The following is a 19325-nucleotide window of genomic DNA, read 5'->3' as shown; positions in this document are numbered from 1 at the left end:
TTTTCTAATACGATTACTCTAGAACATGATCAGCAGATTAATCAACAGTGAAAACCTTTGTTAGTTGCAGCTCTAACTGTATTTTCTTTGGGATATTTGTTTGAACAGAATGCTCAGAGATGTTTTGTAGACTGAATGTTGGGTCATTTGCCTCTAAAAATAATCTGCAGAGGAATCACTAGTCTTTTATAATCTTAAAAGAGTTTCCTCCTAATGTGATTTAGTGGTACAGAGAGCTTCTTTTTCCTCTCACATCTCCTCTTCACCCTGAATGACTAACACTCTGTGAGGATGACAGACTGTGGGTGGATGTGCTGTCGACGTGCATAGAAACCGTCCAATTAATACCCAGCGCATAGAGACTGACAGACAAGACCTATGGACGCTTTCACTCTGGAGCTCCTGACGTTGGTCTCAGGAGGGACCTCTGATTCCCAATGTCTCCACCCAGGAAAGCTCTGCCTCGTTATCACAAATGCTCTCTCATCAGATAGGCAGCGTTTCATCTAGCGACTGCCGAACTCACAGGGAGGAAGTCTGATTTGTTTTTATTCTGGAAAAGCTCATTGATGTGGAGATCTGCTGCAAGAGAAATGTGGAAACTGATTCACAACAATGACAATTACAGATTAAACAGCCGTAAAACTACCAGTCACAAATATTAACAGAAATATCGGCTAATAAAGACTTAAAGGCTCTCTGAGGAAAGAGTGACTCTAGCTTCAAGATATGTTGGTCTGTTGCAGTTTAAGTCACTTGATCTGTTCCAGTCAGTTGGTCTGTTCCAGTTTTGGTCACTTGGTTGGTTCCAATTTCGGTCAGTTGGTTTGTTCCAGTCAGTTGGTCTGTTACAAGCTAAATCAGTTTATTTGTTCCTGTTTGGGTCACTTGGCCTGTTTGGGTGTGGCTAGTTGGCAGCCATATTTGTTTTGGTCATTATGGGCTCTTACTCCTGGTTCCTCAGGCTTCACCTCCCATCAACCCTCTTCTTCCTCTTTGTCCTCATTCTGTATTTTCCTCTTTCTCTTCATCCTCTCTCCTCCTTCTCTCTACCTCCTCTGCTTCTTTTTTAACTCTTCCTCATCTGTCTCTTCTTCTTATCTCCTCCTGATTTTACTCCTGCTTTTTCTTCTGTCTACATTTCCTGTCCTCCCCCTCCTCTTCCTTCTTCTCCTCTTTCTTTTCCTTCCTGTTTCAGTTTTTCTCCTCATTTTTCTTCTTTCCCTCTTATCTTATGTTACTCATCTTCCTCTGTCTCCTTCCGTTTCCTCCCCTCTTCCTCTTTTTTCTTTCTCTTCCTGCTTCACCTTCTCTTCTTTTTCATTCTCCTTATCTACCCCTCCCTCCTCCTCCTCTTCACCTTTCTTTTTTCCTTCCTCTTCTTCTTTCAGCTTTTCTCCTCCAATTTTCCTACTCCTCCTGATTTTACTCCTCTTCCTCCTTTATCCTCTATTTCCTCCTCCTCTTCCCTTTTTCCTTCTCTTCCTGATTTTGCTCCTCCTCTTCCTCTTATTCTTCCTCCTCCACAGCTCTGACTGTCCTCTATCACTCTACCTTCCCTGAGGATACACCCCCACTCTCTTTGTTTCTCTCACTCTCTCTCGTTCGGCCCTCCTCATTTCCGATGAGTCATGTGACCAGCCCCCCTTTCACCCCTCCTCCCTGGAGACCAATCACACCCCCACAGCTTTACACACACACACACACACACACACACACACACACACTCGTTAAACACAGCGCTCGCTCGCCCAGCGCCCGGCTTCATCAGAGAAAGAGAGAGAGAGAGAGAGAGAGGCAGCGACGGGTAGAGAGGAGGACGAGCGGCGAGGAGTCGAGGCGAACGCCGCGAGGAGGTCAAGAGAAATCTACTCCAGCAGTAGCACAAGAAGAGGAGGAGGAAGAGGAGGCGGCGGGGGGGAGGTTCTCCCTGGATGAAGGAAGAGTTCTGGGAGACGTTTCCTCCCTGCCGCGATGGAGCGACGCGAGGAATGAGGGCGGATGGTGAGAGCGGGGAGCAGCAGCAGCAGCGGAGGAGGAGGCGGCGAGGCGGGCGGCGGAGGCGGAGGAGGAGGCGGTGCGGCGGCCGGAGGAGGCGGGCGGCGAGGCAGGAGCCGGCAGCGCTCCCGGAGGAGGCGGCTGTCGGCCAACTGCCCCGGCGCCGACAAGATGTCCCCCAGCATGAAGAAGGTGGAGTGCTTCTCGCCCATGCTGTGCCACTGCAAGGTGGCCTGCACCAACAGCACTATCTCCCTCATGTTCGGCTGCAAGGTGGGTGGAACTGGACGGCCGGGTGGGTGGGTGGGTCGGGGTGGCAAGGAGGAGCCGGGCGCTTTTACGTGGGCGGGGAAGGGGTTGGTGTTCGGGGTCACGGTGAGGGCGGCGCTTTGTTGTGGTGAAAATCGGAGGAATTTCGTCCGACCTGGAAGCACTTTCAGAGAGAACTTAGGCTGGTTGTTTAGAGGAATCTGAATTACAGACGCAGCTAACTTACTTTCTGGATCGAGTGACACTCTGAACGGGGCGTTTTTTTGTTTGTTTGTTTGTTTTGTTTTTGTTTTTGTTTTTTTTTTTGCTCCTCTCACTTTTATTCTCACTGGGCTCATTTTCCACTGTAATGTAAAATTTATGGAAACAGCGCAGCCAGGTTGAGAATGTCTTCTGAGCTGTGTGACACAGTTTTGTCATTAATCTTAAAAAATGATAGGATTTTCTGATTACTTTAACAAAAAAAAAGATAAACCTGGAATCAAAATGTACATGTTTACAAGTGTCCACAGGTGTTGCTAACACTGAAAAAAAATAGAAGCATTACATAGTATTACAAATTCTTAATTTGTTTACATACAGTTCAGTTGAAAACTGTTGAATTTTCATCAGGTGACTGTTGCTCACAACTCAATCGCTGATATCTTACTCGTTGCTCAGAGAAGTGCAGAATTTGTTTATTTATTTTTTACGGAATCTACTTTGACTAATTTTCTGAATAAAAAACAAATTTATGAATACACCCTAGAATATACTGATGCAATATTGCAATTTTAGGATTAAATTTGGTTAATTTTCCCAGTTAACTGGTTAATTACAGCTGCTGCGACTTACCCACTTTAACTTTCTATTAGGACTCTGAGCTCTGAGCAGTTTCTGTGGGTTTTTTTTTTTTTTTTTTTATCTGCCACTTTTTTCCTCACTGTGGGCTCATTTTTCACTGCAATGTAACATCTATAGAAACAGCACAGCTGTGACCAAAAGGAGAAATAGATTTTCCCTGTTAATTATAAAGTTAAATGAAATACTGGGTTAAGTACAGCTGCCAACTCACTTTTGTTTTCTTCGTAAGCACTCTGAATTCTTAGCAGTTTCTGTTTTGCTTTTTTTTGGTTTTTATTTATTTTTGCTCCTGTTACGTTTTTTCTGACTATGAAAACAGCACAACTGTGGCTAAAGTAGAAAGAACTCAGAAAAGTCTTCTGTGAAGTATGACATAGTTACAATGCCATAAATCACAAGTATAAAAAAAGGAATATGTTTTTTGATTATTTCACAAAAATTAAAAGGGCACTCACAGATTCTATCACCAGTGGGAAAATGGAGGCTGTACTTACTATAGATATTTTACTATTTACATTTGTAGTTAGTTTCCATCTTTTCTCCTCTCTGCTCTGTGGAAACACTGCCTCCAGTTCAGCTGAAATTCAGAATTTTTATCACATGACTGTTGGCGAGTCACTAAAGACTTCATAGTTGCGCTGAGAAGCTCAAAATGTTTAAATTTTTGGTGAATTTCTAAACAAGATGTGTAGAATAAAGTGATTTTTTAGCCTAGATTTGGTAAATTGTCTCAACCAAACAGCATGTCACATAAGAGTAGCTGAAAAACAGTCAGCAAGTTGTAATTCTCAGTATTTTTTTCAGTTTTTACAGCTTCTTGCTGATATATGGTGTAATTTTGGTGATTTTTAAAAAAAGATGACAACATTCAATGAGCTGATAATTCACAGTAATCCAAATTAAAGGTGGTACTAACATTTCGTTAGCAATTTATCTGCCAAATATCTAAGCTATTTACTGTTTGGTTTATAAAATGCCACAAAACACTAAAAACATACCTCTAAAGCCCACATTGATGTCCTGAGGTAACTCATTTTGTGCAGCTAACAGTTTATTAATTAAATAAAGTACAGGACGCGTCGAGTTCGAGTCCCATCCCTTAAGACAAAGAAAGTGGTGAATCTTCACATTGTAGAATCAGCTTTAATATTTTTTAAACCTTACTTATTTATTACCTACATTTCCCATAATGCACCTTCTTCACAGGGTTTGTGTGTGTTGTTTTAAGTCCTGTCAGCTGCAGCCTTCACGTATTTCTGTGCAGGTTGTTTAGATTCTGAGAAGCAGTTTCTTTTGACTTTTCGTCTCTCGTTATTATTTCCTACACTTCCCATGATGCATCTTCACAGTCAGACTTGTTAGTTTACTCATGAAGATGCCAGCTTCACAACGTTTTTTTTTTTTTTTTTACCTCAGACCTCAGAAATGAATCTCAATAATCAGGATTTTTCAAGCGTTCAGTTATGTAAACTTATAGCTGAGCAGCTTGATTGGCAGTTTTCTGTATGTGAACTAAAATACAACTCATTTGTTTATTATTTATTTTTACAAGTTCTAATTATTTGCAATAATTTGAGACTACAGAAGTCAGATAGGTCTTTTGTATATTTTATGTAGATCAATAGTGTCATTTTTGTTATAATATTATTATAATAGTAATAATATAGTAATGTGACTTGCATTTCTCATAATGCATTTTTAGTTACAGTCAGAAGTGAGAAGCAAAAATGAGCAGTTATTTATACTGATCTGAATATTTTGAGGTTTAAAAAGGACAAGTGATGGTGCAATTACTGTTTGTTTAATAATAATAAATCTGTATAATTCTAGTTTAGTCATATTTTGTGCTTTCACACTTAACCTGGTTTTAATTTATGAGGAAATCCTTTGGAAAAATATTCCTTTAACACTGATGCAGTGTAACATGGGATGAAATTTTCTTCGGTTCAGTGAGTCCCTGTTGCTTCTAGTGTATGTTTTCTTATGTAAAATAGTGAAATATTGTTTATTCTATGAGCAGACCCGGGATGGACGCAGTATGAAGACAAGATAAATCAGAAATCAGACCCACGTTTCATTTAGACAGTTAAAATAATGAACATTTGAAGCAGGATCTGCTGCTCTGCGCCTGTCAGACGACACCTGAGGGTAAAAAAGGCTCTTGCTGTCACTGTGTTTACCGTCTGACCCAACGAGAAGCAATTGGTTGACCAAGCCGCCCGTCTCCCTGGCCCTGGCGCTCCGACCAGTTGGGAGCTTTGTTTGCGGCAGTGCTGAGGCGTGATTGGCTGTTTGGGGGCGTTGGCGGCAGGCTGGCGTCCACGTGCCTCTGTGGTCAACATGTGCTCTGCAGAGGAGCTGCAGAATCACAATACAGGCTTTAATATCAAAGAAAATACACAACTGTGGAGATAAAACTGACAGATTCTGAATACCAAGCCTCAGACATCAGTGTTTTTATTCTCCACACTGTTAATCCTCTGAACTCAAAGCTCTTTTGTAACTCCTGTCACGTTTTTCCTCACTGTGGGCTCATTTTTCTCTGCAGCATCTTTCCGCCACTTCATATTGAACGTTGAACTCCTTCCTCCTGATGTGATGTCTGTGGAGGTGAGGTGAGAGTCTTAGCCTTCAAATCTTCTCGGGCAAAACTAAGTATTTAAAGGACAATTCTGGTTTATTTCAGTCTTGTGAGCTTCCCTTTAATGTGCCTGTTGTGGATTGAAGTCTAACTTTGTAGTCTTTGGCTTTTTGTTGGACAAGTTTGAAGGACAATTTTCAAGTCATTTTGAGCAAATGTGAATTGTTGTGGACAATTTAGTGGCATTTTGAGGATTTTTTACTTTTTTTTTTTTTGGTTAGCTTTCAAGCTATTTCTTACTAGTTGGTGTCATTTTCAATTTATTTTCGACGTTTAAAGTCATTCTGGCAGTTTGTAGGACATTCACACAGGTTTTAAGTCAATTCAGACAAGTTAGAGGCATTGTGGACACTTTTAAAGCATTTTGTGCAAATTTCTACTTTTTTTTTGACACATATCAAGACATTTTAGACAGTTTTCACATCATTTTGCACAAGTTTCAAGTAATTTCGGACAAATTAGAGGCATTGTGTAAAATAATAAAGCATTTTGGGCAAATTTCTACTGTATTTCTACCCCTATTGTGGATACATTCAAGTCATTTTGGGCCTTTTTAAGTATATTTTTTGATTAGGTTTCAAGTCGTTTTGCACAGGTTTCAAGTATTATTGGACAAGTTTGAGGCATTGTGGACAATTTTGTTTGTTTTGCAATGTTTTAAATGAGACATCAGATAAATTATGTTTGAAGAAATATCCCAATTTAAGCTTTCTGGAGGGAATTGTACGTCATGTGTGATACACTCAAAGACCATCGAAAAAGTCTGGAGTACATCGAATTCTTAGTGTTTTTTTTTTTTTTTTTTTCTGGTTTCTAGCTAATAAATTGTGTCATGTTGAAGTTTTTTTCTTTTTTTTTTTCTTTAAGATAACATGCCTTTTAAACGTGTAAAATATTGAACTTGTCTAATCCTTTAACCACACTGACCAAACACACAGACTCCAACACTTCCAGACTGTGCTCCTGTCGGGTTACTATTCAGTGTGAATCAGGAGAATTTCTGCTGTGGAAAACCTCTGATGCACTCGAGTTCTCTTGAAATGAAACTGCCGGTTGACCTTCTGGCCTCTGCTTCTGATTGGATGGTCACAGCCTCCGAGGCTGGTGGTGGTGGAGGGTCAGTGGTTGTAGCAGCAGAGGTGTTGACCTCTGACCTCTGATTCTGGAGCTGCTGAGCCGCTCGGATCAGCGTCCGGTCGGTTTCTGCCGTTAATCCAAGACAGCTCTTAAATCTTGAGGTTGGCTTTCGCATGCAGAGATCTGTGATTATCCTCCGCTGCTGCTCTGTGACAGTTTGATCACAACTAGTCTTAATTAAGTTCCATTGATCGGCCGCCATTGACTGCTTTCGCTCGATAGATTGTGCCGGAAGTTATTAATTGTACAGCCATAAAGTATTTAGGGAACTGCTGTCATTTTTGAACCAGTGTTCCAAACTGCAAATCTCCGCTGCTCGCTTTGATAAAATCTGCAGAATGTGTTGAATTTGAAGCATCCGTTGTTTTTTTGACGCCTGATCGGACAGTTTACAGTCGACTGAGACGTTTAGATGAAACAGAAATATCAGGACTTTGTGGTTATCGTGTTTGTAGATTCACTATTTAAAGGAGAAAAACTGCAGGTGAACAGAATAATGTTTTTTTAAACTATAACATTTCACCAAAAAATACAATTTTCAATTTTCTTTCCAAAACGTACACTTTTCTTCAACAAATGTTATATTTAAATATGCAAATGAGCTATTTAACATCTAAAAACAGCCAAATTGGCTTCAAAATTCTTGTTTCATTTTGTTGACGTTAAACTTAAACTTAAACTTTGTGTTTCTCTTTGTATCACTCAATTAATCCTAAAATACTCTCAGCAGCCAGAAAAAAAATAATTTAAAATTTAAAGTAAAGTTTAGTGTTTATATGTCACCTGAAGCAGCAGCAAACTTGACAGAGAAACACAAGAAAAAGTTAAACAGCATAAGCCCAGAAACATCCAGAGTCCTGACATGAATTCTGCAGTCACTTGGCTGGTTGTTCCATTTTCTTGCTTCATTCTTCATCACATCCTGAATCATCCAGCAGCCTTCCTCCTCCTCCTCCTCCTCATCCTCCTCCTCCTCCTCCTCATCCTCATCCTCATCCTCATCCTCCTCCTCCTCCTCCTCCTCATCCTCATCCTCAATAACAGTCCTGCTACATCCGCTCTGTGCTGATGCTCCTATTTATAGCAGCTTTTGGCAGGCAGGAGTCAGCTCTCCTCCTCCTCCTCTTCCTCCTCCTCCTCCTCCTCCCCCCCATCCTCATTTCTCTGAGAGCTGTCGAGGAGGATGAGGAGGAGGAAGAAGCCCTCTTCAGGCGGACAGTGTCATCAATGGAAACCTCCCTGCTGCCTCATACATCCACATTTACATTTGTGCTGGGAGTCGACTCAGGGACGGGCTGCGATCTGTTCATGATGTTCAGAACGGCAGCTGGAGGGCTGCTTCTCCCCAGATATGGACAGATGTGGCTTCGAACCTGTAACCTGAGCATCCTGAGCTGCTTTCCTGCGTTCTTTTTTCCCCCTCCGAGTGTCGTGACGCTTCGGTTCGCTTGAGGCCTCCTGATGCTTCTCCATCTGCCGCTCGGCTTTCATTCAAAACTCAGCTTGAACTGCAGTTTGCCGGCGAACAACAGATTAATTTACATCCAGAACTGCATTTTCACTCAATGTGGGCTCATTTGTAATGAAATCTAAAGTCCTGCACCTCTATGGAAACAAACCAACCATAAAGAAGAAGAGAGAACTCAGAAATGTCTTTGTTTTAAAAGAAAATACAAATTTTGTTATTTTTCCATGTACACATAGCTGTCACCAATACTGGAACAAAAGGTGACACAACATACTGTAGATATTTAACTATTTAATTTTTTACAACCTCTACAAACTTGCTATTTTTCCACTCTACTGTGATTTTTAGCTGGTTCTTGAACACATGTGTGACATGCCACTGTGTCATGAATAATGACTAAATCTGAACTTAAAATCATGATATTTTGTCCAAAATGTCTTTGTTCTGCATGTCTCAATTAAAAATCCCCTGAAAAATACAACTGTTGAACAAGATTCTGTAAAAAACAAACACTTACAAGCTACTCAGCAGAGCAGTTTTCTGCACTACTCTGCTCTTTAGCTGTAGAAAGATGTAGAAGATGTTTACCATGCTGAATGTGTCTTCCAGAAACTTGCTCCTCTGTTTACTATTTTTTTTTAAAACATGCTGCATTTATTGTATTAATCTTGTATGTTTAATTTTCCTCTCTGCTCTTTGGAAACACTGCCTGTAGTTCAACCTCAAAACTCTGAAAATGTTTTATCCGTTTCTTAAGTTTTCTAAGATAACAAATCCAAAAAAACACCCCAAAACTTGTTTAGGATTTCTGTCATTCCAACTGTGTCACACTGAATGAGTTCTGTCTCTTCTTCATGGTTGTTCTGTTTCCACTGAGCTGCAGGACATCATGTTGCCGTGAAAAATGAACCCATGGTGAGAAAAACGTGACAGGAGCAACAAAAAACAAACTGTTTAGATCTCAGAGGGTTTAATGCATCCCTTGTCTGGTCCAGAGATTCAGAGTTTATATGAACATTTTCCTTAACTTTTTTAAAAAAATATTTTGGCACAGGGTTCAACTGGATGTTGTCATTTAAAATAAAAAGAATCTGTAATAACGGATATTTTGTCACCGTCTAAGGGATCCAGGGATCTTGCAGGGAATTTACTTGGAAATTAGAACCTGATGTTGAGAGAATTTACAGAAGATAAAACTTCCCACACGATAGTGAGTAACTGTGTAACCACAGTGTTCCGAGCAACTCATTTTATTTTAGTTTGTGTTGCCTTAAATCTCAGCACAAGATTTTTCCTCACTGACCTCTGACTGGCTTTAATCTGCTGTCCGACACCATATGCACCGACAGCGATGGCTGTTGACTTCGACATGTCCCATCCCTCCGTCCTGTACCGACCCAGCTGCCTCTGTCCCATCTAAGTCCAGCATCTGTAAGGTTCTTAATAAATCAGAGGTGTTCAATATGATATTAAATCATTCCTCTGTGGTATCTCGTGTTAACGCGGTGCAGTCGTGCTGGTTAGACATCACCTCGACTCCAACAGTATAATCTGCATCCTCGTGTTAATGTATGGCCTCTGACCTTAACACAAAGGAAATCCCCAGCAATTAAACCAGTAGTTAAAGCAGGAATTGCTCCAGATGCAGCTCAAGCTTCAAATTTAAAAGTAAGGAATCCTCAAATCACAGTATCAGGTCACAATAGAACTTACTGAAGGATGAATGATCCTTATCTTCAGGTGGAGCTTAACCATCGATTAAAGAAATTGACAGTTCTTTTTTACCCTCCATTTGGTCCCTGTTGACACTTTCCAGCTAATTCGAAGCAGTTCAGCACTGTACATACAGATCGTAATACGTTGTTATGTCGAGTAGACTCTTCAGAATTTGACTTTACAGTTTATTGTACATAAACCGTAAGCAATATGTCAAAAAACCTTGATATAAATGCATAAAACTGTCAAAAACCAGAATATTTGTCTAAATAAAAGTCTGGATATTAACATACCAAACTGGCAATAACCTGGATTTTGACTTCAAAAACCTCTAAATTAATGCACCAAACTAAAAACCTGAATATTCATACACAAAAGTATCACAAACCTAGATTTATTGCACAAAAGTGTTAAAAAAACCTAGATATTTAAATACCAAAGTGTTAAAAACCTGATTAATAATGCACATTTCTAGTTTTTCTGGTATTACGCATCATAGACAGGGACAGAAAAACAACTTTTTAGATAGATAGATCAGGGGTACTCAGTTAAAAGTCACTGAAGTCCAGTTATTAAAATTTCCTCCAAGTAGAAGGTCCAAACCGACGTCCAGTTTGTGTCTTATAGCCTTCCCCTATCGCAACATTTTCAGGGTTTCAACAATACTTGTTGTCAGTGCAGGATATGTTTAACTGAGGGCACAGTTAGCTCGTTTACCATATATACAAGCAGTCCCAGGCAAAAAGAAATGAGGCCTTTATTTCAGATTAGAGAAAACAAAACCCTCAGAATAAAATACATTTAAAAAAAGTGCAAACAGCCAAATAACCCTTTTATCTCTTAAATTAAAGAGGTCCCAGCCTAAAGAACTGAAGGCCTCAACTTCAAGTAAAAATCCTCAGAAAGCACTAAATAAAAGGTTTGGTTTGCACGTTGCTGGGCTGTAAATGTGATGATGAGTCGGATAGATCTGTCATACAGGGCTTGTGGCTCTGTTATTTTGCGGGCCCTCAGCTCGGACTTCAGGGGATAACTTTGCTCTAAAGAGCTGTGCTTTGTTTCGTAGTGGTGCTTCACGTTGCTACTTTTAATTAATGCCACATTTTCAGAGCAAATGAGGCACACTGGTTGTGAAGTGCCTGACAGAAGAATGAACATACATTTCTCACGTCCACTCATCTTCAAAGCAGTGGTTTTCCTCATCAACCTTCCTTCTTTTGGAGCAAGCCATGCTGTCATCACTGTCTCTTCCTCTCTGCTCTGCTGTATAGGCAAGCGCAAAGTGGCAGCGAGCTGTGGCGGTGCGCTGGCTGTGCAGGGTAACCTAATGATTTGATTGGCTCGACTGAGTGGAGCTATTGCTGTAGTAACTGGAGTAGCAGTTGTCTATAGTCACGACTGTCAAGTGTTTTCCTCCTCTTCCAATGATCAGCTATTTTCACTGGTGAATCGAGGATGGATTTAACATGCGCGATCCCTCACTTGAAAAGGGATGATTCATCTACCCAGACTTGAGCTGGATTCCACTCAGTGACCAAACAGTTGCCTTTTTCCTTCTTTTATTTTCGCAGTTTAGCAGGTAGTCAGTAACATGTTGGCAAGAAGGTGAAAAACCTTTCAACAGAAACACAAAAGAAAATGCTCACGTTATTACAATCCATGGCAAACAGCAGCAGACATTTCCTCATGCATAAATGTTCCCTTATTCAATTTATATTTGTCAATTCTCATAATAATTAACATGGAAGCAAATAGTTAATACCATGACGAATTAATCCTTCTGCCAAATCATGAACCAAATGGACTTCTACTGCATTTTTTAAAGAAGCGTTTTTAAAAATCACATTTTAACATATCTACTCCCAATATTTTTAATCAGGTTTTCAGCATATTTATTTACTTATTTATTCTTATAAATATCTTATCTAAAGTGCCCAGAGTAATTTGTAAAGTGCATAAAGGGACTTTAGTGCAATCCTTTTCAACCTCCAGTAAAGTGCAACTGCTACAAGCATTGTCCATTCACCAGTCAAACTTAAAATACTAAATAGTGTCTTGAATTTATCTAGAAGTCAGCTGTAGTCCCATTAACGCCACTATCTGCCTACAAACCTATTTACAATTAGCAAATGTGGAAATTGACATTAAACAACCATTTTCACATTGACATGTAGGAGTTAAAGTGCGAGCCAATCTCCGCGGCGAAGGCCAATGGTAACACAACCTGCAGCAGCAGGCTTTGGCAGGTTTAAGCATTTCGAGTTCATCTTCACAGTTTTTCATCTTACTGACTGCCACCCGAATTTTGGAGATGAATTGAGTCTTGCAGAGTTAGCTGCAGATCTCCCCGCATTGTTGAAAAGGACTTGTCCTGGCTTTGTTTGAGCGTGTCTTCAAACAGCAGTTCTGTCACAGGTGCTGTGTGTCTCTTTTTATGCCCCAGGTAACAACCCTGCAGCCGCAGATTGGTTCCACCCAGCTGATTTTGCACCTATGTTTTTGTTTGCTTTGCCCCGTTCCTTTAAGACTACAGCTTTCTTTTCACAAAACCTCCAGTTTAGCTTCACAGCGACTGTAGGAAAAATAGTCCATGAAAATCTATTCTCATGAATTTATTAGAGATTGGTCACGGGTACGGACAGAAACATCACTCGGTCCAGATCTGGACCGAGGTCCGCCATTTGGTGATGCCTGATATAGATTATCAGGACTGTTTGATGGTTCATTCTTGGTTTTGGCTACAGCAGTTGAGAACGTAATCTCATGTCATTGATTTCTTGATGTGGAGCTCTCGATCAAACTTACAGTAAACCCTATCTACAAATCTACAAGATCTTTTGAAACTTTTCATGTTTGCAGTAGATCGTTTGATGTCAGATTGAGAGGTTTAAAGTGAATCCAGTTTCCCTCTCTGAAGCCAGTTCCTCTGCAGCATTGGGATGTCTGTGCCAGTTAAACAGGCAGTGCAGCTGTAGAAAATGTTCTGCAGAAACATGAGTCAGACATCCTCCAAAAAGGTGATTGACAGTATGTGATTAACACGAGCTCTGGTGCAGCTTTGCTTTTGCCCGGCTGCATGGAAATACTGAGTTCTCACAATTTTGGTGATAGTTTAGTTAATCTGCATTGTAGTTTAGTTTTGCATACATTCTTCCAACAAAATGATTATTGTCATTGGGAATTTATCTGTTGATTGTTCATTTTGCTTATGAAAGGTCAGAAATTCCTGAAAAATGGCTGTAATTTCCCCCCCAGCAGTTTAAATGTATTTAGTTTACTATGAGCTATGACAAAAGAAAAACACTGAATCCTTCAATTTCAGAATGTGAGATGTGGTTACAAGTAAATAGGTTGACATCAACTTAGGTGTATTTGTTAGATATTAGGGATAACATTCTTCGCTTAAAAACAGGAGTCGATAAACTGTTAATTATGAATAAATTGCAGCTCCCGGCCTGTGTCAGCATTTATAAGTCCTCGTCCAGTGTTAGCATGAGCCTTAGGTGGCTAGCGAAAGCGGTAGAGTTTATCGACACAACTGCCACAATTAGCAGTATAACAGTAGGGAGGGGCCGCAAACACCTGTAACTCCATCTCATCATACAGAAAGACATGAAGACAAAGGACATGCATATCAAAAAATGTATTTTAAATTAGCTGTAGTACCTGGTTGTTCCAACAGATGTAGCCTTCTACTCTTTAATACTGTAGTGACCAAAAGAGGTGGTCACTTGGACTAAACGCAGTTCATGTTTACAAGCAGAGAGCATTGTAGGGTTTTAGCTAGCAATGGGCACCATGACAAAGATATGTGATGTTGTCCAACAAGAAGTCACATTGTGTAAAAAAGCTGAAGATTGTGACTGTGATTGGACAACGGTAATGTAGCTCAATGACACATGAAACCAGGCTGTTATTGTTCTTTGTATTCTGTTCCCATTATTAGAAATGGCTTTGTCAGCATAATAAATAATATTCACTGTTTTTGTTTTGTGTTACTAATTAGTGATTAATATTTCGGCCTTTTATTACTTTAAAAAAAGTACAACATTTCTATCCCAGTTCCGATGGAGCTGAGTCATGTTTAACCTGTTCATTTTTAGCCGTATTATTTCAATTATTGATATCATAAGGAATTATATTTCTAATAATAATAATTATGTACAGGGACTGCAAGGTGGCTCAGTTGGTAGCACTGTTGCCTCGCAGCACAAAGGTTGCCGGTTCGTGTCCCGCTGGGGGCACCGGGATCTTTCTGCATGGAGTTTGCATGGTATCCACGTGCAGCGTGGGTTCTGTCCACGTTCTCCGGCTTCCTCCCACACAGTCCAAGAACATGTTGAGGTTAACTGGTGATTCTAAATTGTCTGTAAGTGTGAATGTGAGTGTGCTTGGCTAAATGAGTGTAACCCTGAAATTGTTTTCCTGAGGAGATAAAGCAGCTGGTAAGGATGTCCTCAATGTGAGGGTTAAGATAGTATGAAACAGGATTTAACCAAGAAAAACATCTTTAACAAGGCCAAAAATGATACCAGTAGTCAAAACAAAGCTGTCATTGAAGAATTTACCCACAGTGTTTGACAAAATTATTTTGATTTCATTTTATCCAATTGAAGTCTGGAAAGCCTGACACAGGGCTGAGTCCAGAGGGGTGTAAGCTAACTAACTGTAGCCCTGTGATAGACTGGCGACCTCTGTGAGACAGGTATTAAATGATCTTTTTGCATCATTAAAAAGACCTTTAAAAGTGTTACCCTAACCCTGAACAGAATCATAAAAAACAAGAGTCCAGCAGCAGACGACCACACAGTCAGTCTGAATTATATGAAGACTTGATTCACATTAACTCAAATGTTTCCGCAAACATGTGTCATCGACAGAGGTGAGTTAAAGTTCATCAGAACTTTTAATACAACCAGAAACACAATGCAGGCTTCAAACAAACATGTTGGAGACAAAGCGAGCAAACCTCCATCCTGTTTTCTGATGAGTTGGACATAAAAAAAAAAAAAAGCTCAGACTGTTCGATCAAAGACGCCCACCAGATCTCAGTCTGCCACTAGCAGCCTTCCTGTAGAAATGGTTTTGGCCTTGTGTGGTTTCTTCTTCATCTAAGACTGGAGCTGTTTTGTTGTGTACACGATGTTCCCTCTGAAACTCTTCACCATCTCCTCTCTGCTGCACAATGTGGCAAATGTTCTATTATTGCTGCACTCTGAGCCAAATTGACTGTGTTTTATCAACTCAGAACGAGTTTCTGGAGCTTGAACTGCGAAACAGTGCAAGACGCATTTCAAACTCATTCGCTATTAATGCTAGGACGCATTTACAAGTTTATTTTGGCTTCTTTTTATACAGCTGCACAATATATTGTTTTGGCATTGACACTGACATTTTTTTTTTTTTTTTAGCATTATTCACAAGACTTGAAGTAAATTGACCTGCAGGCTTTACATGCGCAAAATAAGGAAGAAACACAAAAAAAATTAAAAACCCTCTGGTTTCTGCGATTCAAACTCAAAATTTACTTTAGAAATCAGCACCGTTTTACTTGTAAGTAGTGTCTGAAGGGTAAATTGACACAAAAATTATGCAATGTGGTTTGCAAGCATAATTTTTGAAGCTTAGTCCACATTTTGGTGCAAATTTATACATATTTAATTTATACATTAGAAATTATCTCAAATTTTGGGTCATACCAATGAAACAGATGTAAAAAGTTACTCTTGAGTCTTGATATTTATAGAAATAAAAAACATGAAAATAATAATTTTACATGTGAACTGACATGATTTATTCTTTGATAATATTGAAGCAGCAACTGTTATTTAATTTGTGGAGGTGTTCCAGACACATCTTCAAACATATTTTGTCTTATATGCAGTTGAATATTCAGTTTACAGTTGGATAACAGAGAAAAGTTGCAGATTAACGGCTAGATTTCGAGTTCAATTAAGTTTCTCTGGATAATTTGCTGAAACATGTCTTTCCATGGGCTGCAAGGTAGATCAGAGGTTAGCACCATTGCCTCGCAGCAAGAAAGTCGCCAGTTCACATCCCGGTGAGGACACCAGGATCTTTCTGCGTGGAGTCTGCACGTTCTCCCTGTGCCCCGCTTTCTCTCTGGGTTTTCTGGCTTCCTCCCACACAGCCCAAATCATGTTGAGGTAATTGGTGATTCTGAATTGTCCGCAGGTGTGAATGTGAGTGTGCTTGGTTGTCTGTCTCTAAGTGTAGCCCTGCGATAGACTGGTGACCTGTCCAGGGTGTCCACTGCCTTCACCCCAAGTCAGCCGGGATAGGCTCCAGCCCCCCGCCCCCACTACCCTTGTGAGGATTAAACGGTGTATAGATGATGGATGGATGGATGCCTTTCCATGTGAGAATTTTCATTTTCCCAGCGGTGCAAAAAAAAAAAAAGAGATGAAAAAGGACAAGGGTAACTGCAGGAACATTGTGAAAACTTTGACTTTTATCACTTTGTTTTATTAAAATAAATGTGTTTTTGGTGCTTTAGTGAACCGTTGCGGCTAGCTAACTATCCCGTTGCTTAAGCTGTTTTAGATTTTCTATACAACAGACATAAAGCTGATCAGCAGTAATTAATCAGTTCACAGGCTGCACTGACCAGAAGACATAACGAATGGTAATAATTAGTACATGTTGTGTTGCACCCCTATAAGACCTCGCATTCAGCTTTTTGCAGAGAACGTGTTTGTATTCCTTGTATTGGTGCTTTGAATGAGGTTTGTCCTCTTCCAGCTCAGTGTGGATGAAGGTAGCACTTGTTCTTTTACCTCCATTGTTTGATCAGATTCACGCCTCTGTGTGTCGCCTGTCTGGCAGCCTCCGTTGTCCTTCATGAATTAACCAAATGTTCAATCAGGCTGCTGGCAGCTCTGGGCCTCTCAGCCTGATGAATGGAGATGTTGCCCTCCATGCCGTTTTTTGGCTGAGCACTGACTGAGAGAGGCATCTGATCTGAAGCCTAATCGGACAACTGAAAGAGACGTGAAGGGTTCGGGGCTCCATTTAACTCAGGGGTGGTCTGCAGTTTCAGTTTTATTAGAAGGAGGAAACATGCTTGTCCGGTTGAAGTTTGAAGTCCAGATAAAGGATGCATTTAATAGGTGAGTTAGACTCGCCAGAATAAAAATTACAGATGCCAACAACGACCAGTCAACAACTGCAGACAAATTATGTTCTTAGATTTATTTTCAATTAAAAATACATTAACTGATAAGACGACAAAAAGTCATGCATGTCAGAAAATGTATCGTAGTACCTGGTTGTTCCACCAGGTGGAGCCTCTTCCTGTTTAATAATGGGGACCAGAGGAGGCGTCCTCAGACTACAGACATTTCATGTTGGCAAGAAGAGAGCATTGTGGGAGTTTTGCCAGCAATGGGCACCATGACAAAGACTTCTGTGGAGGTCTTGACCTCTAGACAAGTTGGACTTCACTAGTTCAGGATCGCTACAGCCCAGAAATAAATATAACTGACCGGGTTGCAGATAATTATTCATATTTATTTGGACACAAAAAATGTCTGCATATGAAACAGTGTCCATTATATAGTTATTATTATTATTATTATTATTATTATTATTATTATTATTATTATTATTAGTTGATCTGGGATTGATTGATATCACTGCTGAGTGTCTTTTACAGAAATTTGCATTTGCTGTTTCTGGTGTAACTACAGATATTTTCAATGTCATTTCACCGAGTCAACACTCTAATTCAGGGTATCTTTAATTACAATTTATCAAGGCAGAATTCAGTTTGAGAATTTGCAGTTGTATTCTGAACAGTTCAAACTGAATTTAAGAATCTTAAGAAGACAATGTTGATACGTTGATTAAAGACCTTTTTTTAAGTTTTTTTAACATTTAACAGCTGGACTCAAAATACGTTGTCAGATAGTCAAAAAGAACGTTTCAGATCTCTGCATCGTCATTCTTCAAAAACAAATTTCACTTTTACCATTTGTGTGTTTTAAATGAAAGATGCAGATATCTGCATCTGAATCATAACTAGTATTATTCCAGTGCAGATATCTACAGTTTAATTCTGACTTGTCATAATTCTAATTCATCATATCTCCAATGCCTTTTGAGATTCTTAAATTAAATTTTAGGCAGAATGACGCTGTATAGATCTCACAATGACTTCTGTCTGGTCAAAATGAAATTACAAATATCTTCATTTAGAGTTTTGACTCTGTAAAATGGTATTGCAGATACTTGAAGTTACGTCAAACCTTTGGTGAGCAGATCGCAGACATGGCAACTGTTTTAACAACATGGAATTAAAATTACAGGTATCAACTACATTATTCTGAAGAGTTACACTAGCAAGAGTTTTTCTTCCAGTGATGTATAACTTTATTCTGACCACTTGAACCTTTGCGGTGCGAAGCCTTTGAAAAATTGAAGCTTAAATGGGACATTCTGAGGCTATCTGAAGGAGAAATTTTAGCTCATGAAACCTCAGAAATCAAGACATTATCAACTGTTGAGCAGTTGTTGTTTGGTTAGAATTGTAATGCAACTGTGCTTTGTAAATGAAAACATGACAAATACTAATATTGGCAAAACTTCTATTTACTAGTACTTGGAATGTTCTTACATGCTCATACTGCACCATGATACACATACATGTACTACTACGGCAGCGTGTAAGAACATGGCCCAAGTGCTACTAGCCCTGAGAGGTCTTAGCCTGTTTTTGCTGTTTTTGCATACTTTTAGTTTTGTCTTTATATACCACATAAGAACATGTTTACCATGCCCATGCTTGGTATCATTTTTTTTTTTAGCACAACTTTCTCTATATGATCTGACCATTATTTTTTCACTTTAACCAACTATATTAACATTTTGAGCTCAAAAACACACAAAAAATACAAAATTCGATTTGAAGAAATGCTTAACGAAGCATTTTAAAATTAGAAAATGTAACTATAGGTTGCAGATGTGAATTTGAAAAGGTAAATTTAATATAAAATCAATTAAATACAAATATATACAACTATATATGCAACTACACTACTCACAATAAGTTATGAATATTGTGAGAGACTCAGTGGATTTCATACATACAGTCTTTGTTTCACTTCAGAGATTTCTGGGACAGGGAGGCTATTGTATTGGGGTGATAGACACACCTCATTTTGTGTTTTCCATGTAATGGTCTCACTGTGTACAGTGTGCCTTACATATTGGGGCCAATACCAAAAAACTAAA

At 39.5% G+C, this 19325-nt stretch overlaps 1 protein-coding gene across 8 annotated transcripts in view; it reads left to right on the top strand.

Annotated features, from left to right (window-relative positions):
• Positions 1 to 19325, top strand: part of dlg1b (discs large MAGUK scaffold protein 1b) — a 209178-nt gene that overhangs the window by 99826 nt on the left and 90027 nt on the right. Inside the window, exon 1 of one of the 8 annotated variants that reach the window (XM_008275707.1) lies at positions 2098 to 2271. The exons of the other annotated variants lie outside the window; for them this stretch is intronic. Coding sequence (XP_008273929.1) covers positions 2170 to 2271 — 102 coding nt within the window. The 5' untranslated portion in view covers positions 2098 to 2169. Of the gene's footprint in view, positions 1 to 2097; positions 2272 to 19325 lie in introns of those variants that run through there. 8 annotated transcript variants of the gene reach the window in all.

This window comes from Stegastes partitus, unplaced genomic scaffold (assembly GCF_000690725.1).
Source record: "Stegastes partitus isolate 25-593 unplaced genomic scaffold, Stegastes_partitus-1.0.2 Scaffold57, whole genome shotgun sequence".
Classification (NCBI taxonomy): domain Eukaryota; kingdom Metazoa; phylum Chordata; class Actinopteri; family Pomacentridae; genus Stegastes; species Stegastes partitus.
This window is presented reverse-complemented; position numbering and strand designations above follow the sequence as displayed.